The sequence below is a fragment of the Salvelinus namaycush genome, chromosome 2 (assembly GCF_016432855.1).
Source record: "Salvelinus namaycush isolate Seneca chromosome 2, SaNama_1.0, whole genome shotgun sequence".
Classification (NCBI taxonomy): Eukaryota; Metazoa; Chordata; class Actinopteri; order Salmoniformes; family Salmonidae; genus Salvelinus; species Salvelinus namaycush.
Genome location: NC_052308.1, coordinates 9490146 through 9514649, shown reverse-complemented (window position 1 = coordinate 9514649; position 24504 = coordinate 9490146). Strand labels below are relative to the sequence as shown.

The 24504-nt window shown below is 41.2% G+C and overlaps 1 protein-coding gene across 5 annotated transcripts in view; it reads left to right on the top strand.

The window, feature by feature from the left end:
* Window positions 1-7758: 7758 nt before the first annotated feature.
* LOC120058677 (guanine nucleotide-binding protein G(s) subunit alpha) overlaps window positions 7759-24504 on the top strand; it is a 34910-nt gene continuing 18164 nt past the window's right edge. For 2 of the 5 annotated variants that reach the window (XM_039007439.1, XM_039007426.1), the window contains exons 1-5: window positions 7759-7896; window positions 11000-11072; window positions 15525-15579; window positions 15753-15872; window positions 23235-23332. In XM_039007439.1, coding sequence (XP_038863367.1) covers window positions 7821-7896; window positions 11000-11072; window positions 15525-15579; window positions 15753-15872; window positions 23235-23332 — 422 coding nt within the window. In that variant the 5' untranslated portion in view covers window positions 7759-7820. Of the gene's footprint in view, window positions 7897-7941; window positions 9106-10790; window positions 10873-10999; window positions 11073-15524; window positions 15580-15752; window positions 15873-23234; window positions 23333-24504 lie in introns of those variants that run through there. The other 3 variants (XM_039007432.1, XM_039007452.1, XM_039007444.1) reach the window with 3 other exon arrangements.

Sequence of the window (24504 nt, the reverse complement as noted above, 5' to 3'; positions counted from 1 at the left end):
GGCTATGCACACGTACAGGAGACACCGTGCGCTCTTCCGCATAACACGGTGTCTGCCCGTACTCCCGCTCTCCACGGTAAGCATGGGAAGTGGGCGCAGGTTTCCTACCTACCTTCGCCACACTACCCTTTATCCCCCCCCCCCCCCCCCCCCCCCAAGAAATTTTTGGGGTTTCTTCACGGGCTTCCAGCCACGCTTCCGTGCTGCCTCCTCATACCACCGCTCCTGGGCTTTAGCTGCCTCCATCTCTTCCCGAGAGCGGCGATATTCTCCAATGTGAGCCCAGTGTCCTTTACCCTCCAGAATTTCCTCCCATGTCCAGGATTCCTGTGTAGTGGGCCGCTACTGCTCGTACTCACGCTGCTTGGTCCGAGTTTGGTGGGTGGTTCTGTAACGGCAGTCTAAGTCGTCCTCCTCCTCAGACGAGGAGAGGCGAGAAGGATCTGAGGACCAATGTGCAGCGTGGTAATTTTCCATGATTTAATTAACACAAAACAAGACACTATACAAAATGACAAAACAAACTAACCGTCACAGTCCTAGCTGGTGCAGACAAAACACAAAGACAGGAAACAACCACCCACAATCCCCAACACAAAACAAGCCACCTATATATGATTCTCAATCAGGAACAACGATTGACAGCTGTCTCTGATTGAGAACCATATTAGGCTGAACACAGAAACAGACGAACTAGACACACAACATAGAATTCCCACCCAGCTCACGTCCTGACCAACACTAAACAAGCAAAACACATAAGAACTCTGGTCAGGACGTTACAAGTGTATATAATTATGTATTTATTTTTGCCTGTTTTGCATGTTATTTTGGCATTAATACATGTCCCATATCAGTTTGCAAACAATGTAAAAAATAATTGAGTTTATAAAGCCACATACAAACATGGTCTCTTTTTTGCTTTGAGTAAGGCAGCTCCAAAATGCAGGTGTTTCAGCCTAGCGCAGTGCTTTCTGTGGTGGTGCACTCAAAAAAGAAAAGCTTCCAGGAGTGTCCTTTAGGGGTTCTTCAAATTGAAACTGTGGGGGAACCCCTATAAGTTCTTCAAATAACCTTTTTAAAAGAGTTCTTCAAAGAACCCCTTTTAATGGATCCTCAAATAACCTTTTGGGGTTAATTTTTGAACTACCCCCCATCTCCCCTATTATTACTAATAATAATATGCATAACAATAACAACAATAACACAATATTTTAGTTGTCAGTGTTTATTATGATTTTAGTGGCAAAGCAGAATGAAAAAAGCCAAATATGAGGTAAATTCCCAACAGAACCCCAAGTCCAATGGGTATATCGTCTGTCATGTTGATGTTAATGTGTTGATGTTCTCCGTATCCATAGACAGAAAAATGTTGCAGTGCATGGTGATCGAACAGGTTTCCTGTTATATTCATCAGAGATGTAGGGAGGGTAAAGTCTGTGAATCCAAAAAATAGTAGTTATACAGATGATTAACAAAACATGCACACAACAGTATTCATACCTTGGTTTTTGTGGTAAATGTTCATGAAAAAAACTGTTTTGATAAGGGTTTTCATACATATAGTTTGTCCATAATGTAGAGGACTATGGGATTTTCATTGAAGAGGTAAGTGGAGGAGAATGGTACATGTGATCTGCATAACATACCACAATTGACATACCTTTGTATGCCTCCTCGTCTGTATACCTGCAGACACAGACACAAAAGTGAGCAGTTCAGTCATCTGCACCCAATACAGCTAGCCTTCAACATATTCTACTAGCATACATATTCTTACCTCTTTGTTGATTGATATCAATTGAATTGTGTACATTTTCTGTTTTAGAAAGATTTGCACAAATATGAACAGATAGATGATATCATCATCAAACCATATCAATTTAGATCATACAAGGGACAAACCTTACCTTAAATTGAGGAGATCTTTACATTTTCAGTTAAGTGCTATCCTCTCAAATTCAAATGTTTCAGTTGGGCAGTTAGGTTTCTGCAGGAACCCCCACTAACTAAGGAGGTTCCTCGATGAACCCCACCTCCTATGGGGTTCTTGGAAGAACCTTTTGGGGGCCATTTTCAGTGCCAAGAACCCTAAGGTTCTTCAAAGAACTTTGAGGATCTTAGAAGAACACTTGTTGAACCCCTAATTTTTAGAGTGCTCGGGGGCTCCCGAGTGGCTGCATCTGAGTGCTAGAGGTGTCACTACAGATCCTGGTTCGATTCCAGGCTGTATCACATCCAGCTGTGATTGGGAGTCCCATAGGTGGCACACAATTGTCGCAGCGTCATCCGGGCTAGGCCGTCATTGTAAATAAGAATTTGTTCTTAACTGACTTGCCTAGTTAAATACATTTGCCACAGATCAAATGACATCAAATCATGTTATATCTACAGTAGCTTTGATTGGACTGATCATGTCACCATCATACTTTCAAAATCTTAGCTAGCAAGCTAGACAAGCAGTTGTCATCATGAATCATGTCGACAATCTACTGGCAAATCCTTGTCATGTGAAGAGAAATTATAGATAAAACGTATCGGTGCTCATCGGCCATTGGACATAAACATTACACAACAAGTTGATGATTGCAAACAATGAGGGGTTTGGAACTCATTCAACAATGAGGGGTTTGGAAGGAATCGGTGGCTAACTGCAAGCATTGCAAAGCAATCACTAGCCTGCTATTCAGGGGAGGGGGGGTCCAAGTCTGGGTTTAAGGGTCTCTTTTCAAAGCTTAAAAATATAAACATTCACATGCAACACAATGGGCCAGAAAAGGTTGAATGTTGAATACAATGGCCACGCTGTCAATCCAGCATGACTTCTGCCGCTTTCAAAATAACTGAAAACTCGGAACTGGGAAATCTCAGACTTCAGTGATTTCAAGACAACTGGGAACTCTGGGGGAGGGGGGGGGGGGGGGGGGGGGGAAGGGCGCCGACTGGGAAAATACGTTTTGAACGGTCATCCAACACTGAATTCCAAGTCGGGAACTCTGGCCTCTTTCTAGAGTTCCGACTTCAAGATCCCTGACCTCATGATTCCAACTTGTTTTTTTCCGATATCCCAGTTGTCTTGAAAGCACCATAAATCCAGAGAATGGTGACAAAATTTGCCCACAAGAAGGACCGCCGCGCCACCTTCCTGTTCAAGTGAGCACAGCACAAGGTGAGTCCAAAAATGTATTGTATTCTGCCGCATAAATTATGTAATATGCAAGGGAGATACGTATACTGTAGCTAAGAAAGTAATACTAAGTGTATGCCTAGTTAAATAAAGGTTAAATAACAAAATGAATGTAAACTGTTAGTAGCCCATGTGCCTCACCCTAATAATTTGGTCCCGTTCCCCCTCATAACTTAACCTACTGTTCTGACTTGGTGGTACACATGTAGGCTATAGCCTGTTTTAGAGAATTGTTATCATCGAGTATTGAAAGAGATTTCATTGTCTGCTTATGTGCCCCCTTTATTTATCCTACTGTTCTGACTTGGTGTACAGGAGAATACTGTAAGAACGGCCAATGATCTGAATTCTGTCGCTGTACATTTCAAAAGTGCTGAACAAATAGTTATATTCACTAAGTCCGTCTTAGCTCGCTCATTAATGTCTCAATCAAAATTACGGATTGCCTCTTATCTGCTCATCGTTCCCTTATGCCATAGTTTGTACATCTCAATTGTCAGTAGAAACCACATTTGTTTAAGCAAGTCCGCCATATCAGCTATGTTTTTTAAAAAGGCAGTAAATGAGGCTGAATTAACTGTTTTGTTGCCAGACAAGGCTCCACTGATAGCCAGGTGTAGCAGTGGTAAGGATTCACTCCATTGTGCTGAAAAGAAAGTTCTGCTGTTAGGACAGCTTTATGTAGGCCCTAACAGTTTGTGGGCACCGTTTGTTACTGTTATAGTGCAATTAATGTATTGTTTAGTGTTTTGCTGTCTTGTGTAGTGGCTTTGCTGGCATGCATATAATTGTTTTTGTTGAGTTTGCCCCATCAAGATTTACATGCTAAAATCGCCACTGCTCAAATCCTAGAATCCAGTGTGATTGCTGAGAAGCATCAGTTATGATACAACTGTAACTAAATTCTGCCCCGTACTGGCAAGAGTTGGGCATTGCATTTGATTTTAAAAATAAAATATATATATATATATATTGCCATACAGTCTTTTCCTACTTTTCACCTCAGTTGGGAATTTTCACTATCAGTTAATCATATGTAACTATTCTATTAGTTTTGCTGCGAAATAATTGGGCACAGGTTGAAGGGCTTAGACATTTTCTTATTGTTATTACAGTCACCCTGAACACAAATCATTTGTACATACACAATACAGAGAATTGCCCTGTATTATGAGGGAAACGTCCATTAAAGGAACAGGGGGGTCAATGCAGACACACAGGAATTCCACACAGCAATGCTCTATAGTAAAACATTTGAACCACACCTTAGCCACGGAAGCTGCATTTTGTGAACTCCTTGCTGTCTTTCAGTGGTCATATTTCATGCATGAAGTGGCCTAAAACCTATACAGTTACATGTGTAATTACAGTGTAGGTACACATTGTAACAGTTTACAATGTAAGTATATGGGTTTTATGCTTCTTAATGCGAAGTTGAATCAAATAATCACATTTTCACATTTAACCTTGTATGTATAGTACACATATCCAACTTTTTGGTGGATGAAAATGTATCTGCTATTTGCACAATTCTGTTGGAAATGTTGAAGGGGTTTCCACCTGAAATGTAAGCATCTTTCAGAGCCTCATCATAATGTACAGGTACCTGCCAAAATAATGGAAAAGCTTAAGTAAATGAGGGATACAAATTCTATTGAAAACACGGGCTTCCATACTGGTGTGGTTCCTGAGTTAATTAAGCAGTTAACATCCCATGCTTAGGGCCATGTTTAAAATGCTGGGCTGGCCATTATTTTGGCTACCATGGCTATGCCACCATAAGATGACAATGCCCCCATACATAAGGCACTAGTGGTCACTGAATAGTTTGATGGGCATGAAAACAATGTAAACCATATGACATGGCCGTCTCAGTCACCAAGGTCTCGACCCAATTGAACACTTTTGGGAGATTCTGGAGAGGCGCATGAGACAGCGTTGTTCCACCACCATCAACAAAACACCAAATTATGTAATTTTTCATGGAAGTATGGTGTCACATCCCTCCAATAAAGTTCCAGAAACTCGTAGAATCTATGCCAATGTGCATTGAAGTTATTCTGGCTTGTGGTGGCCCAAAGCCCTATTAAGACGCTTTATGTTGGTGTTTCCTTTATTTTGGCAGTTACCTGTAGATTTGAAGGTTGACGTCTTTTAGGCCTTTGGAGATGAACTACTCACACCATGGTGCAATAGTGACGATGATGGGATGGTTAAAGGAAATATACCGGCCTGTATGATGGTTAAAGGAAATATACCGGCCTGTATGATGGTTAAAGGAAATATACCGGCCTGTATGATGGTTAAAGGAAATATACCGGCCTGTATGATGGTTAAAGGAAATATACCGGCCTGTATGATGGTTAAAGGAAATATACCGGCCTGTATGATGGTTAAAGGAAATATACCGGCCTGTATGATGGTTAAAGAAAATATACCGGCCTGTATGATGGTTAAAGGAAATATACCGGCCTGTATGATGGTTAAAGAAAATATACCGGCCTGTATGATGGTTAAAGAAAATATACCGGCCTGTATGATGGTTAAAGAAAATATACCGGCCTGTATGATGGTTAAAGAAAATATACCGGCCTGTATGATGGTTAAAGGAAATATACCGGCCTGTATGATGGTTAAAGAAAATATACCGGCCTGTATGATGGTTAAAGAAAATATACCGGCCTGTATGATGGTTAAAGGAAATATACCGGCCTGTATGATGGTTAAAGAAAATATACCGGCCTGTATGATGGTTAAAGAAAATATACCGGCCTGTATGATGGTTAAAGAAAATATACCGGCCTGTATGATGGTTAAAGGAAATATACCGGCCTGTATGATGGTTAAAGAAAATATACCGGCCTGTATGATGGTTAAAGAAAATATACCGGCCTGTATGATGGTTAAAGGAAATATACCGGCCTGTATGATGGTTAAAGAAAATATACCGGCCTGTATGATGGTTAAAGAAAATATACCGGCCTGTATGATGGTTAAAGGAAATATACCGGCCTGTATGATGGTTAAAGAAAATATACCGGCCTGTATGATGGTTAAAGAAAATATACCGGCCTGTATGATGGTTAAAGAAAATATACCGGCCTGTATAATGGTTAAAGGAAATATACCGGCCTGTATGATGGTTAAAGGAAATATACTGGCCTGTATGATGGTTAAAGAAAATATACCGGCCTGTATGATGGTTAAAGAAAATATACCGGCCTGTATGATGGTTAAAGAAAATATACCGGCTTGTATGATGGTTAAAGAAAATATACCGGCCTGTATGATGGTTAAAGAAAATATACCGGCCTGTATGATGGTTAAAGGAAATTTACCGGCCTGTATGATGGTTAAAGGAAATATACCGGCCTGTATGATGGTTAAAGGAAATATACCGGCCTGTATGATGGTTAAAGGAAATTTACCGGCCTGTATGATGGTTAAAGGAAATTTACCGGCCTGTATGATGGTTAAAGGAAATATACCGGCCTGTATGATGGTTAAAGGAAATTTACCGGCCTGTATGATGGTTAAAGGAAATATACCGGCCTACATTTTTTTATTTACACAAAACAGTGGGATACTCATCCGACCATATGAGCTGAAGGACTTCCTAGTTTACAAAATAAGTTCAAAAACACTAACGGAAGAATTTGAGCTCTGATATTAGTCTCTCATTGTTATTGACAACACACATGACCATAGGTTACACAAATGATAATTGGGCAACTATCAAATAACCATAGACATAGTCATTTGTTAGAGAACTTACATAAATTGTATATTGCTGTGATTCAGAAACAGACCCCTGGTGTCTTCACGCCACATACTCATACAGTCTGTGCTGTGGTCAGATACATGTTGTTAAATGGAGTGGGAAATCTGATCACAATGTGGCCACATTTATTTTCAAACACGCTAATAGAGGCTGGTGTTTTTTAAGGCTGGGCTGATATGTCCCATATTTGGAAATTGCAAGACCCAGTAAAGCAGTAAATTTAGTAAGCCTATAACTGGCAAGAAGTGCAATGTGTTTTTATTATTCATATCTACAAATTAATCCATAAACAAATGTATATTAATATACTTGCATTCTTTATAAAGGGGTGGTTTATAATTAGGTTATTATTAATTTAAAGATGGTTTAAAATAAATGAATACAAATGGTTAAAATGGTGTACTTATTTGGTGCTTGCAAAATAGTGAGAAGTTTCAACCAGTTTTAAAATACCCCTTTACAAATCCTTTTATGTTTTTTATTTTATTTCCACTAAAACATTCAGCGGTTTAGAGAGGGAATAAAGAAGTCAAGAGTGAATAGAGATCCGGCAAGTATTAATACATTCTGTGTATCCATGTTATAATGGTTACGATGCATCTGTTGTGCTACAGTAGTCCACTTGCCCTGTATGGACGATCAGTTCTTCAAAGAGGGCGCCTTTTCTCTTCGGAATAGCAACTTCATGACGTTTTGGGCAATCATGTGATTACACTCTGGTCTTTCCCAGGGTTCAGTGAGAGCTGTTTGCCCCACCCCATCTCTTTAACGCTTTCTATCTCAATGTACAATTCTCAGAGAAAAGGAAAAAATGCACATAAATACTTCAAAGAAACGAATCTATTCACATTTATGCAAGAGCAGATCTGGCCTTTACATGAAAAAATAACTGTCATCGTTGGATTAATTGTTATATTGGCCTACCGCGGTATGTTCATATATCGATATGCACATATATCCAGGCTTAGGCTACCATACGAATTCAAAAGGAATACAAAGCTTAGACTGACAGCGGGCTCTACCCGCGAGAAAAACAAGAAAATAACGAATGATTTTCATAAATATACCTGAATCTGGGAAATTGCATTGCATACAACAAACAAACAACAACCTACTGAAGGCAATGTTCGTCTAGAAAAGCTTACCGATGTGAGGAGAAATACAAATTACAGCGGTAAAGAAAAAGACCGAGAGAAGGGCCTTTTTGATCTGGACAAACCCCAAAAGCAACCAACATCTGTGACGAGGAGGGGAATTAAATTAATATCATTGACTAAAACAGGATATATTTGACAAAGTTACAACAAAAACGTTTTGTCTTGGATTTAAAATACATTCGGATGAAGAAGGAAACCCTGCATAATTATCCACATGCAGTCATTTTAGTGGAAATATTAATATTTTTTTATCTACCCTCTGTATCTGCTTTGCCTGTCACGCTGGGGCTGAGGACGGATTGAACAAGAAAAAGGGAAATACGCAAATGTTTTGAATGGCAGTAGTCAGAATTCTACGAGTGAAACCAATGATGGATTCTAGATGAGACCTTTGCTAGAATTCAGTGTGGATTTCAGCTCTACGGCAACACGTCTTGGGAATCCCAACTCGAGATCATTTATGTACATTGTAACGCTGAAGGATAATATTCAACACTGACATGAATCTTGATGACTATATTGCGGATTTACAGTGAAAACATAATAGGAATCAACTGTCTGAGAGGGCGGCCTGAGTGTCGTGATTAGTACCACCACTCTGTTCTCACTGAATGATCTATTATAGCCGATGGATATTTAACACTAATAACTGAGATAAAGGCTACGGCTTGGGTTGATCTTGATCTTCTGCAGGTTTCAGTGGTTTTAGTCTGCAACTGGCAATACAAATGTCACCCATCTTGAGCAAGGTGTCTTTCTCTTGGCCCAATCTAGGAATCTAGAAATTATTTATTATATTAATCCCCCCTCCCCCGAACCTTTGTATTGGGTTTTTGGGAAGATGGGTTGTCTGGGCAATAGTAAATCCGAAGACCAACGTAATGAGGAGAAGACACAGAGGGAAGCTAACAAAAAGATAGAGAAACAGCTTCAAAAAGACAAACAGATATACCGAGCTACTCACCGGCTTCTGCTATTAGGTAGGTTTCTGACATTGGTTAAGTGTTTCATGCCAAAAGAAAAAAAAAAAAAAAAAAAAAAAAAAAAAAAAAGTGTTTCATGCCATGTTTAATGTGGGTATCCCAGCCATATACCTATTGTGGCATTTGAGGATGACAAGGGTCTGACATGGTAAATGACCGTATTGTATGTAGGCCCATGTTCTTCCTAGGCAGTCCATTAAACCAAGACTCTTCTATTTGTTTTATTGCAATGGGTTTTACGTGTGGTTTTGCTGTCATTTTCGATAGGAGTTTGTTCTTGTAAAAGGCTTACACTGACAACACGTGTGTCAATGCACACCTGTCATTTCAAGCAGCTGTTCATGAAAAGCCACCAAAAGGATTTGCACCCTTATTTTGCAACATTGTTTCTTTTTCCAGAGCAACATTGTTGCATATGATGCCACCTGACTAGTGGAATTATTGCTTGTGGTGTAAGCCTAGCAATGAGAATATTACTGTGAATATTACTGTGACATTGTGAACACGATGATAATGGCCCTTTTACTGTTTGAAAAGACTCCCTGGAATTTCAACCTGTTTTGGTGGGATTGAGCTTTGGGGTAAATAAGAAAGATAAAAAACAGAGTTCCAAACCTCTCTGCCAATAACAGCTAATTTTCTTTTTTCCCCTCTCTAAGACCACTCCCAAACAGTCCTAGCAAAATTGCTTGAGAAATTGCTCTTTGCTAAGAAGCTATTTTTGTTTATTGTTGACCATTTTAATTGAAAACAATCACAGTAAGGTAGTTAATTGTTACACAGAATTATTTGATGTTGAGATAAAAACGTCTGTATAGTTAGCAAGTTTTCTGCAATTCTACACATTTTGCCATGGGACAGAGACATTTCCTGCAATTCTACAAAATGTTTCTTCATATGATATCTGACTGAGAGTGACTAACAAAATCAATGGTGGCTCCGGAGGTCAGGACCTCTGGGCACATGCCATACGTCCCCGGCCAGTATTCGGCCATGATTACAACAAGTTTGGATAGCTGGCTAGACCAACTACTGATCTTTTCCTTTAACTGGCTTGATTTGGTAGGCTCATCTTTGGAGCAATTGAATCGTCATTGGCATACAAACAACATGAAATCCCGTTCTATGTTTTTGACCTTACAGTATTAGGCCTAATAACAATACAGAGATTGATTCCTGTCTGAAGTGACAATGACTAGGGTCCCTATTAACTTATCCAAAAACAACATTCTTCATTCACTAAAATAATTCACATTCTTTGGATACAATAATTCAACAAAACCATGTTCACCATACAAAACAAAAATAAATGTAAGAGCTGCATATTTATTTATTCCATATTTATTTTTGCTGCACAGTAAGAATGTGTTTGACCGGATCCCGGAAACCTGGTTACCATTTTGGATTTTATAGGGGCCTAGGTATTTATGACAAGTCTACCTCGTCAACTCGCTACATTATTGGTGTGTTTTTCCCTTGGAGAGAAGTAAAAAAATATATATATATAAAAAAAAAGATGCTCAGGCCCAAGTTAGGATGTGGTCTGTTTGCTTTTCATTTTCATTTAGCAAGTAGCATGTTGTTAGCACGAAGGAGCAGCGTTTGTTCTCTCCGTTCCTCAATGTGTGGGGAATGACTGTTCAGAATATCCCAGAATGTTCCCAGCATTCCATGTCCCGTGGTTAGTGGACAGTCATCACTAGAGGTTAGGATTTCTTCCTGACCATGTTATCTAACCAGGAAACACTCTGGGACCTAGTTGTAGTAGGTTATAACTTGGTTGAACACTGAAGTAATGTGTGATTTGCATGCCAAGAATTTAGCACAAGGGAATTGATATCGCCCTCAAGAAAGGTCTTTAGATTTATCTTCCTGTTCTCTCTGTTTGCAGGTGCTGGTGAATCTGGGAAGAGCACGATAGTCAAACAGATGCGAATATTGCATGTGAATGGCTTCAATGCAGAGTAAGTATTATTTCCCGTCATTTCATAAATCTTTGCAGAACCGTGTCAAGCACTGATTATTTTGTGCCACTGAAGGCTTGGGCCGGGACGATACCAGTATAGCAATATTCTTTTCATGGAAAAAATGAAAAACCGAAGCAGGTCAAAGTCTTTGGTCCTTTTAAATAAATGTGACTCTGGATGACAAAATAATTAATGTTTGTTTCCAACATTAGGGCTGTTTTCTTAAAGAAGTTCAATCCGCTTCGTGTTTTGTTTACTTGCACGAGACTAATGAGTATCGCGATGCTGGTATCGTCGCAGCCTTACTGAAGCCCATAGGGTTCTTACTCCTTTTATATTACACAGACTTTAAACTGGTAACCGAGGTCCTAGGATTCTCTCAGGCTGAGTATTTGTTTAGATTTTACATCTTTATAATCTGGGTGGTTCAAGCCCTGACTGCTGATTGGCTGACAGCTGTGGTATATCAGACCGTATACCGCGGGTATGACGAAACATTTATTTTTACTGCTCTAATTACGTTGGTAACCAGTTTATAATAGCAATAAGGCACCTTGGGGGTTTGTGATAAACTCAGCAAAAAAAGAAAGGTCCTTTCACTGTCAACTGCGTTTATTTTCAGCATACTTAACATGTGTAAATATTTGTATGAACATAACAAGATTCAACAACTGAGACATAAACTGAATAAGTTCCACAGACATGTGACTAACAGAAATTGAATAATGTGTCCCTGAACAAGGTGGGGGTCAAACTCAAAAGTAACAGTCAGTATATGTTGTGGCCACCAGCTGCATTTAGTACTGCAGTGCATCTCCTCCTCATGGACTGCACCAGATTTGCCAGTTCTTGCTGTGAGATGTTACCCCACTCTTCCACCAAGGCACCTGCAAGTTCCCGGACATTTCTGGGGGGAATGGCCCTAGCCTTCCCAGACGTGCTCAATGGGATTGAATTCCGGGCTCTTCGCTGGCCATGGCAGAACACTGACATTCCTGTCTTGCAGGAAAACACACACAGAACGAGCAGTATGGCTTGTGGCATTGTCATGCTGGAGGGTCATGTCAGGATGAACCTGCAGGAAGGGTACCACATGAGGAGGGAGGATGTCTTCCCTGTATCGCACAGCGTTGAGATTGCCTGCAATGACAACAAGCTCAGTCCGATGATGCTGTGACAGACCGCCCAAGACCATGACGGATCCTCCACCTCCAAATCGATCTCGCTCCAGAGTACAGGCCTCGGTGTAGCGCTCATTCCTTCATCGATAAACACGAGTCCGACCATCACCCCTGGTGAGACAAAACCACGACTCGTCAGAGAAGAGCACTTTTTGCCAGTCCTGTCTGGTCCAGCGACGGTGGGTTTGTGCCCATAGGCGACGTTGTTGCCGGTGATGTCTGGTGAGGACCTGTCTTACAACAGACCTACAAGCCCTCAGTCCAGCCTCTCTCAGCCTATTGCGGACAGTCTGAGCACTGATGGAGGGATTGTGCGTTCCTGGTGTAACTCGGGCAGTTGTTGTTGCCATCCTGTACCTGTCCTGCAGGTGTGATGTTCGGATGTACCGATCCTGTGCAGGTGTTGTTACACGTGGTCTGCCACTGCAAGGACGATCAGCTGTCCATTCTGTCTCCCTATAGTGCTGTCTTACGGGCATTGCAATTTATTGCCCTGGCCACATCTGCAGTCCTCATGCCTCCTTGCAGCATGCCTAAGGCACGTTCACGCAGATGAGCAGGGACCCTGGGCATCTTTCTTTTGGTGTTTTTCAGTAAAAAAAACCTCTTTAGTGTCCTAAGTTTTCATACCTGTGACCTTAATTGCCTACTGTCTGTAAGCTGTTAGTGTCTTAACGACCTTTCCACAGGTGCATGTTAATTAATTGTTTATGGTTGAACAAGCTTTGGAAACAGTGTTTAAACCCTTTACAATGAAGATCTGTGAAATTATTTTGATTTTTATGAATTATCTTTACAAGACAGGGTTCTGAAAAAGGGCCATTTATTTTTTTTGCTGAGTTTATATTGCCAGTATACCACAGCTAAGGGCTGTGTCCAGGCAGTCCGCCATGCGTCGTGCCTAAGAACAGCCCTTCGCCGTGGTATATTGGCCACATACCACACCCCCTCGTGGCTTATTAAATAAATAGATACTGTAGTATATGGCTTGAATGGCAATCTCACACTGGCATTCACCCCAATCAGGTTGAATAGACAAGAGGGTTCACACTTCCCTTTAACCTGGGGGTGGCATTTTCATTTTCATTCCGGGTCCACCACGTTCAGGACCACAGTCAAAACGTACAAATGCCTTTTCATAAATATTGGGGTTCAGCTTGTTTAGGGGTGCCATGGTCCCGTGTGGTTCGGTTGGTAGAGCATGACACTTGCAACGCCAGGGTTGTGGCTTCCATTCCCACAGGGGACCAGTATGAAAATGTATGCACTCTCTACTGTAAATCACTCTGAATAAGAGTGTCTGCTAAATGACTCAAATGTAAATGTAGCAGCAGATACAGGTTGTTACCTTGACAACAGAATTACACATACTGATATCATCAGTGAGATCTCCTGAAGTAAGAGGCATTGTAAGTGTTGTTGTCAAATGATATGCATACTCTAGCATACAAAATAAATAAAAAAGTGACAAGGTAGCAGGGAACAGTAAATTCACTGTGAGGGTATGTGCGAGTGTGATGGCGAACTTTGGCTAATGCATATTCACCTGTTTCTTGCAATGTAGCTACATTTACAATGATCTTGGGTGTGCAATTCCACCCCACCCCAGAGAGTATATGAATGTTTGTCGCCAGAGACGTGGTGTTTGTTATGACTATAGGTGAAACTGCTTGAGTTAATTGATAATATTTACAAAGTGTATTGCTCTATAAATTGCCTATTTTATAAACTGTTTTTAAACAAGTGTTTGGTTAGATGGCACCAATTATTCAACAGATCCTTGAAATAGTTTTTGAATCGTTTGAAATCACATGCATAGCCTACTGCGTTCAGGCTAGTGGGTCTTCTTGTAACCCTGCTCATCGAGAGAAAATACTGACGTTTTTGGTTTCACTAACTTCTTTTCATAGCCAGTATAGTATGGCATATAGTATGCCAACATCAATACTGTAGGACCTCTCATTAAAAACAGTCATTTGCCTTAAGCTTTTGTTTCCCAACAATATGACTTCACTCAGGTTCCATTTCCGTGGGTTTCAGGTTACGTACAGTGGCTGTATTGTTCATTTTACTGGTCATGATTCTGACCACTCCACAACGATAACGGCCCAGTCAAAACGCCTTGGCTTCCACATATGGCACAGTTGACAGGTCTTAATAAGATCAGATCAAATTTATTGTCCCAGAGGGGTCCATTTTGTTGGACGTACAAGAACGACTGTTCCTACATGACATACGCAACATATAATACTTTTAATACCTCATAGAAATAGTGCAATTTAAAAACATAGTAGGTCAAAATTACATACACACACACACACACACACACACACACACACACACACACACACACACACACACACACACACACACACACACACATTTGCACACACACACACACACTCGCACACACACACACACACACACTCGCACACACTTGCACACACATCAGCCAGTCAGTCAGTCCATAGCAGGGACCGTATACAGATTGTATTGATGGTCAATTCAGGACAGATGTTGTCCGGGTTTGTGTTCCACAGCTAGACACCCTGGTGTAGCCTATTGATAAATATATGGAAGGAGGGGATCTCTATCGTTCTTGCTTCAGTTCCGTGTTGTTGCCTCAGCCTGCCCATCAGGCTAGAATGTTGTACCTACCTACTGGAAGTGGGACAGGCAGTGCCAGTCAGTACAAGGTGCTGGAGAGTGGGATGAGGAGGACAGAAGGCGATGGGAGGTGGGGAGTGACAGAATGATAGGGAGAGAGGATGATAAGGGAGAGGAGTGGAATGGCAGAGGTGAGAAGAGATTGGTATGGCAGTTTATTTTAAACGGGGTGTTTTCGGGGTCTTGGTGTGAGGAATGTAGTGGAGCCTCCTCTCAGTTGTACAGTGCACTGCTTTTACTCTGTCACTGAAACTCCTACATTCTGTCAGCCCAGCTACACATACTGATGAAATGCATGAAGAACGCACTATTCATCTATCTATCCAAATTAAATTGTCTCTCTATCGTCCATCAATGCATGAGCCCCATAGAAAAATCATTGGCAACCTTTTTTTATGGATGCAAAATCTGTGTGGTCGGGCCCTTGTTTAGGGTTTGCAGACTTCGTCAATGAGTAAAGATTGCCAATCTGCCATTCTTCTTTTCCATGTCAAGCATTGCTACACCTTTATGGTGATTTTGATGACATGAAGGTGCTATGCTGTTATACACTGACTTCCTCATTATCGTGATTCTAAATATCTATTTTCATGCTTCACAGGGAGAAAAAACAGAAAATTCAAGACATTAAAAACAACATAAAAGAAGCTGTAGAGGTCAGTGCTGTTTACTGCTGATTTCTCCCTCTTGGTTACATTGTTTACATGAGTCATCAGTACTAGTATCCCAATAGAGGAAATCTTTAATACATTTCAAGATTTACAAAAACATACATTTTTTTTCTGTAGATTTTGTAAATCAAGCTTTTTCTATTTTTCCTCCATTCCAGACTATAGTGACAGCCATGAGTACACTGACACCCCCAGTCCGGTTAGCCAACCCAGCACACCAGTTCCGAATCGAATACATCCTAAACCTAGTAAATCAGAAGGATTTTGAATTTACATCGGTAAGTATTTTTCTAATTAATAACTACTTATTCTCCCTGTCATGTTGGCATGTTTCCGGGTTGTTCTCTGATGGTACACGTTTAGCTCAGTGGGCTAACACAGACTAGTTCAAACCCTAATTGGATACTGCAGTCTCATTCTGGGTTCTTGCCCCAAAGAAACATTTTCACCTCAAACTGTTGAAAATATGAACATTAGTCAAACTGGCTGCTAACGTGATATAGGTCTATGTGTTTGAATTTAAGGCAGGAAGGAATAGATCCAGTCAGTGAATGGAGGAATAGGACCAGTCAGAGAATGGAGGAATAGACCCAGTCAGAGAATGGAGGAATAGACCCAGTCAGAGAATGGAGGAATAGACCCAGTCAGAGAATGGAGGAATAGACCCAGTCAGAGAATGGAGGAATAGACCCAGTCAGAGAATGGAGGAATAGACCCAGTCAGAGAATGGAGGAATAGACCCAGTCAGAGAATGGAGGAATAGACCCAGTCAGAGAATGGTGGAATAGACCCAGTCAGAGAATGGAGGAATAGACCCAGTCAGAGAATGGAGGAATAGGACCAGTCAGAGAATGGAGGAATAGACCCAGTCAGAGAATGGAGGAATAGACCCAGTCAGAGAATGGAGGAATAGACCCAGTCAGAGAATGGAGGAATAGACCCAGTCAGAGAATGGAGGAATAGGACCAGTCAGAGAATGGAGGAATAGACAGAGTCAGTGAATGGAGGAATAGACAGAGTCAGTGAATGGAGGAATAGACAGAGTCAGTGAATGGAGGAATAGACAGAGTCAGTGAATGGAGGAATAGACAGAGTCAGTGAATGGAGGAATAGACAGAGTCAGTGAATGGAGGAATAGACAGAGGCAGTGAATGGAGGAATAGACAGAGGCAGTGAATGGAGGAATAGACAGAGGCAGTGAATGGAGGAATAGACAGAGGCAGTGAATGGAGGAATAGACAGAGGCAGTGAATGGAGGAATAGACAGAGGCAGTGAATGGAGGAATAGACAGAGTCAGTGAATGGAGGAATAGACAGAGTCAGTGAATGGAGGAATAGACAGAGTCAGTGAATGGAGGAATAGACAGAGTCAGTGAATGGAGGAATAGACAGAGTCAGTGAATGGAGGAATAGACAGAGTCAGTGAATGGAGGAATAGACAGAGTCAGTGAATGGAGGAATAGACAGAGTCAGTGAATGGAGGAATAGACAGAGTCAGTGAATGGAGGAATAGGACAATAAGTTCCTAGAGGAACATCACATCAGCCATGAAAGCTAATACAGAATGGTGTCTGTCTGTTTTGTGGTTCAGTAATTAGCAGGTTTGCTCTCCTTGGGATGCTCACAATTGAATGAGGCTCTCACCTGAGAGATGCATGGCCTGTGCCTGTTAACACTGATTGTGTTTAATAACACTAAATGGGTCTGATGGGAGTTCCCCTCTGAACCACCAGGACCCTCAGGGATTCCTTCCAAACTGCCTGTTCCCAGGGTTGGCAGGCAGATGGGCAGGCAGGATAGGCAGACAGACAGACAGGCAGGCAAACAGGCAGGATAAGCAGGCAGGCAGGATAAGCAGTTTTCCTATTCTGAATCAGAAGTTGCAACTTTAGGTGAGAGTTTGCCCCCCAATCCCCCCTTCTGTAAAACTTGTAAATATTGACTTTAAATTGTGACTTCCTGTATTATACTGATGCTAAAATGTTTATTCTACTGAGCCACTGTTCATATTCTTATCTTGTATTATTTCTTATTGTTGTTGCATTGTCGAAGGAACCTGCAAGTAAGCATTTCATTGGACGGTGTATACCATGTGTATCCCATACATACGACTAAAACGTGAAACTTGGTGAGAATTTGCCCTGATGCTTTCTATAGATTTGAAGATATTTTATATGGTCTGTTGCTGTGCCAAAGGAATCTATGCCAATCTACACTAAATAAAGTGCATTCGGAAAGTATTCAGACCCCTTGACTTTTTCCACATTCTGTTGTGTTACAGCCTTATTCTGAAATGGATTTAAAAAATAATAATTCTCCATCAATCTACACACAATACATAATGACAAACCAAAAATATTACTTTTACATAAGTATTCAGACCTGTTACTCAGTGCTTTGTTGAAGCACCTTTGGCAGTGATTACAGCCTCGAGTCTTCTTGGGTATGGCACGACAAGCTTGTCACTCCTGTATTTGGGGAGTTTCTCCCATTCTTCTCTGAAGATCCTCTGAAGCTCTGTCAGATTGGATGGGGAGAGTCGCTGCACAGCTATTTTCAGGTCTCTCCAGAGATGTTTGATCGAGTTCAAGTCCGGGCTCTGGCAGGGCCACTCGAGGACATTCAGAGACTTGTCCTGAAGACACTCCTGCGTCGTCTTGGCTGTGTGCTTTGGGTCGTTGTCCTGTTGTTAGGTGAACCTTCACCCCAGTCTGAGGTCCTGAGCGCTCTGGAGAAAGTTTTCATCAAGGATCTCTCTGTACTTTGCTCCATTCATCTTTCACTCGATCCTGTCTAGTCTCCAAGTCCCTGCCGCTGAAAACATCTCCACAGCATGATGCTACCACCACCATGCTTCACTTTAGGGATGGTGCCAGGTTTCCTCCAGATGTGATGGCAGGTAGCCTAGTGGTTAGAGCGTTGGGCCAGTAACCGAAAGGTTGCTGGATTGAATCTCCGAGCTGTTGTTCTGCCCCTGAACAAAGCAGTTAACTCAGTTCCCCGGTAGGCCGTCATTGTAAATAAGAATTTGTTCTTGCCTAGTTAAATAAAGGTTACACGTGACGCTTGGCATTCAGGCCAAAGAGTTCAATCTTGGTTTCATCAGACCAGAGAATTTTGTTTCTCATGGTCAGAGTCCTTTAGGTGCCTTTTGGCAAACTCCAAGTGGGCTGTCATGTGCATTTTACTGAAGAGTGGCTTCTGTCTGGCCACTCTACCATAGTCCTGATTGATGGAGTGCTGCAGAGATGGTTGTCCTTCTGGAAGGTTCTCCCATTTCCAAAGAGCAACTCTGAGACAATTCCTTCAACCTCATGGCTTGGTTTTTGCTCTGACATTTACTGCTAACTCTGGGACCTTATAGAGGCAGGTGTGTGCCTTTCCAAATCATTTCCAATCAATTGAATTGACCATATGTGGACTCCAATCAAGTTGTAGAAACATATCAAAGGTGATCAATGGAAACAGGATACACCTGAGCTCAATTTCGAGTCTCATATCTAAGGGTCTGAATACTTATGTAAATAAGGTATTTCTGTTTTTTATTTTGAATACATTTGCAAACATTTCAAAAACCTGTCTTTGTCATTATGGGGTATTGTGTGTAGATTGATGAGGATTATTATTTATTTAATCCATTTTAGAATAAGGCTGTAATGTAAAAAAAAAATGAAAAAAGTCAAGGGGTCTGAATACTTTCTGAATGCACTGTATATGGTGGATTGGAATGTCTGTGGCTTCTGACTACTCTTCTGAAGCATCTAACTCATTATATTAATGTGGGTTTGTGTGTGTTTGGCCAGAGAAGACTATCTGATTGGCTGCTGCCGCCTCCTCCTCCCTCTCGCCCTCCCCCCTATCTCCTTGCCCTAGGCTAGGGCCTACCAGGAACCAGTCTGACTGGTTGACTCTGCCTGCCGCTTCGCTCCGCTCTGCTTAGGGTTCTGAAAGGGAACAGGGACACGGCCTGGGACAGGAAACCTGAGCTTAGCCAATGCCTTGAATATACTGACTACATGTGTCTTCCTTTTCTTTAATATAATATAATTTCATGAAATCACAAGTCCAATACAGCAAATGAAAGATAAACATCTTGTGAATCCAGCCAACATGTCCGATTTTTAGAATGTTTTACAGCGAAAACACAACATATATTTATGTTAGCTCACCACAATATCCAAAAACACACCGCCATTTTTTCACAAAAAAGATAGCTTTCACAAAACCCACAAATAGAGATAAAATTAATCACTAACCTTTGAACAACTTCATCAGATGACAGTCATATGACATCATGTTATACAATACATTTATGTTTTGTTCGATTATGTGCATATTTATAGCCACAAATCGTGGTTTTACATTGGCGCCATGTTCAGAAATGGCTCCAAAATAGCGAAAGTAATTACAGATAGCAACGTGAAATACAGAAATACTCATCATAAACTTTGATGAAAGATACATGTTTAACATATAATTAAAGATACACTGGTTCTTAATGCAACCGCTGTGTTAGGTTTAAAAAATAACTTAGTAAAAAGCACAGCATGCAATAATCTGAGACAGCGCTCAGCCATTCTCCGCCATGTTGGAGTCAACAGAAATACAAAATTACATCATAAATATTCCCTTACCTTTGATGATCTTTCATCAGAATGCAGTGCCAGGAATCCTAGTTCCACAATAAATCGTTTTTTTGTTTTATAATGTCCATTACTTCTGTCGAATTAGCAACTTTGGCTAGCATGTGTAGTTCACATGTCCATCGAACTTTACGCTAATGAACAAAAACTTCAAAAAGTGATATTACAAATCGAATAAACTGGTCAAACTCAGTTGAGAATCAATCTTCAGGATGTTTTTCTCATATATATCCAATAACGTCCCAAACGGAGCATTTCTTCATGTCTATCTAACGCATTGCAGACAAGGACATCACATGCGTAGTGTGCGTGGCCAAGAACTGGCAATATGCCTGACCAGTCACTCCATTGGCTCTCATCCGGTCCCACATCAAGCTATATGCTTCATTCCACGTTCTACTGCCTGTTGACATCTAGTGGAAGGCGTATGAAGTGCATACAGATCCATAAATATAAGGCAATTGAATAGGCGATGCCTTTCACAGCGACCCATTTCAGAATTTTCACTTCCTGTTTGGAAATTTGCCTGCCATATGAGTTCTGTTTTACTCACAGATATAATTCAAACAGTTCTAGAAACTTCAGTGTTTTCTATCCAATAGTAATAATAATATGCATATCATATGATCTAGGACAGAGTACGAGGCCGTTTAATTTGGGCACAAATTCATCCAAAAGTGAAAATGTCGCCCCCTATCCCTAAGAAGTTTTAAAGAGTTTGGTTTCTTCTACTGTACGTACTGGCCTTTTCTCTCAGTGAACTTCTGTCCATGTCTCAGTGAACTTCTGTCCATGTCTCAGTGAACTTCTGTCCATGTCTCAGTGAACTTCTGTCCATGTCTCAGTGAAGTTCTGTCCATATCTCAGTGAACTTCTGTCCATGTCTCAGTGAACTTCTGTCCATGTCTCAGTGAACTTCTGTCCATGTCTCAGTGAACTTCCTCAACCCATATGTTCGTTGTCCTGATCTGTCTCCTCCTCTTCTGTCCTTCTCTAAATATAACACCAGTTTGAACCAGGACAGGCGTCTTGCTATCTTTCTGTCCTCAGCTATGTACGCTGATGGGATACCTCAAGAATAGGGACAGGAGTTTTAGCCTACCTGGTTATAATATTTTGGGGGGGTTATTATATTTGTCCTATTACACACAAGGGTATAATGGAAATGTGTTTCTTGCCTATCCCATCTCCCCCTGAGACACCCTCAGGGAGCAGGACCACAGCCATTGTACAGCGCCCCTGGAGCAATTAAGGTTAAGTGCCCTGCTCAAGGTCACAGCGACATATTTTTCACCTTGTCGGCTCCGGTATTCGATCCAGCGACCTTTCGGTTACGGGCCCAATGCTCTAACCTTAAGGCTACCTGCCACATGGTTAGGAGAAACACTTGACCCTACTAATTAGTCACTAGCGTTAAAATGCTCGTTGATTGATTTACAACATGAGTGAATGTCAGGATTGCAGCGTGGTCAGAGTGAGACTGACATTTCATTTATGGCAATTTAGCTAGTTTGCTTGCAATTGCTAGCTAATTTGTCCTATTTAGCTAGCTTGCTGTTGCTAGATAATTTGTCCTGGGATATAAACATTGAGTTGTTATTTTACCTGAAATGCACAAGGTCCTCTACTCCGCCAATTTATCCACACATAAAACAGTCAACTGAATCATTTCTAGTCATCTCTCCTCCTTCCAGGCTTTTTCATCTTTGAATTTATATGGGGATTGGCATCTAAACTTTCATAATATTACTACACCGACTGGCAACACAGTTCATCTTTCAATCACCCACGTGGGTATAACCAATAAGGAGATGGGAGAGGCAGGACTTTCAGCGCGATCTGCGTCAGAAATAGAAAGGACTTCTATTTTAGCCCTTGGCAATGCAGACGCTCGCGAGCAGTGTGGGTACAATAATTGAAAAACATAGATTTCTACATTTATTTTGCAACGCTCGCGTCGCGTGTGGTCAGCCTATTAGCCTCTATGCTAGCCCAGGGATTGCCAACCCTCCTGGGCAGCTCCTGCAGGATTTTGTTTTAGTCTAACTTTAAACACATATGATCATATTAATTATCTCCTCCTCAGGATTAGCTGGTGTAGTTTGCTATAATATGACTAGGCCCAAATGCCTGGGTAGGTTAGATAGGATAGATTTAAACAACCATTGCTTCTTCATCTTACCTTCTGATAGGCTAAAGGCATGTAGAACAGGTAGTGTATTTGGAGTTTAAAAAGACTTCTGAAGTTTGTAATTTCCACTTTATAATTTCAGATTTGATTTTCCCTTACAAAAATGTATCAACCCCTACAAAAATATCCATTAATTATAGACGGGTTGGCTGACAACGTCGCGATAACCACTCTGTTTTTCCCCATAGCTGTGCACGCGTCGTAGTTGCTAGTGGTAGCCCAGCAGTTAAGAGTGCTGGGCCAGTAACATAAAGGTTGCTGGTTCAGAGCCGGCAAGGTGGAATAATCTGCCGTTCTGCCCTTGAACAAGGCAGTTAATCCCTAACAACAACTTCTCCCAGGGCACCGATGCCTTGGACATTGATTAAGGCTGCCCCCCCGCACCTCTGATTCAGAGGGCTTGAGTTAAATGCGGAAGACACATTTCGGCTGAATGCTTTCCGTGATGTGCAACTGACTAGGTATCCCTTTCCCTAAACATCCAACCCGTCTATAATCCACATAATTCACATTTCCTGTTGCTGCAGGATTATTTTCCTGCTGTAGGAAACTGGCTAAAATTAAGATCCTACATACTGTATGTAGGTGAACTATCGCTCAATTATCCAATAATTTGAGATGTACAGGTGTGCCGTGGGGGTAGAGCCTAGGGCTACATTTTCTATTGCCTGAATGAAATTAACACCTGAAATGTAAACAATGTTGAAGGACTTTTCTAATCTGAGTTGGGTCCAAGTTGGCAACCGGTTCAACTGTCTACCCATGTACTGACCTGATCCAGTTCTCTGTGTTGTGTTGTTCTGCAGGAGTTCTATGAGCATGCTAAGACCCTATGGCAAGACGAGGGGGTGAAGGCCTGCTTCGAGAGATCCAATGAGTACCAGCTGATCGACTGTGCACAGTAGTAAGTACCCACCCACTCTTTGCCCCTTTATGAAACACACACACGCAGACTCAAACTTCAGGACAGGTTAAGTATACATTTTTTTATTTTCATTTAACTGTTTTGTTGCTGACTTATTTAATTTGTCCAGCTGACAATGGCATCCTCAATCTACAGTATGGCTGTTGTTTCACTCTACAGTATGGCTGTTGTTTCAATCTACAGTATGGCTGTTGTTTCACTCTACAGTATGGCTGTTGTTTCTCTCTACAGTATGGCTGTTGTTTCACTCTACAGTATGGCTGTTGTTTCACTCTACAGTATGGCTGTTGTTTCACTCTACAGTATGGCTGTTGTTTCACTCTACAGTATGGCTGTTGTTTCTCTCTACAGTATGGCTGTTGATTCAATCTACTGTATGGCTGTTTCACTCCACTGTATGGCTGTTGTTTCACTCTACAGTATGGCTGTTGATTCAATCTACTGTATGGCTGTTGTTTCTCTCTACAGTATGGCTGTTGATTCAATCTACTGTATGGCTGTTGTTTCTCTCTACAGTATGGCTGTTGATTCAATCTACTGTATGGCTGTTGATTCAATCTACTGTATGGCTGTTGTTTCACTCCACAGTATGGCTGTTGTTTCACTCTACAGTATGGCTGTTGTTTCTCTCTACAGTATGGCTGTTGATTCAATCTACAGTATGGCTGTTGATTCAATCTACTGTATGGCTGTTGTTTCTCTCTACAGTATGGCTGTTGATTCAATCTACTGTATGGCTGTTGATTCAATCTACAGTATGGCTGTTGTTTCTCTCTACAGTATGGCTGTTGATTCAATCTACTGTATGGCTGTTGTTTCACTCCACAGTATGGCTGTTGTTTCACTCTACAGTATGGCTGTTGTTTCTCTCTACAGTATGGCTGTTGATTCAATCTACAGTATGGCTGTTGATTCAATCTACTGTATGGCTGTTGTTTCTCTCTACAGTATGGCTGTTGATTCAATCTACTGTATGGCTGTTGATTCAATCTACTGTATGGCTGTTGTTTCACTCTACAGTATGGCTGTTGTTTCACTCTACAGTATGGCTGTTGTTTCACTCTACAATATGGCTGTTGTTTCTCTCTACTGTATGGCTGTTGATTCAATCTACAGTATGGCTGTTGTTTCTCTCTACAGTATGGCTGTTG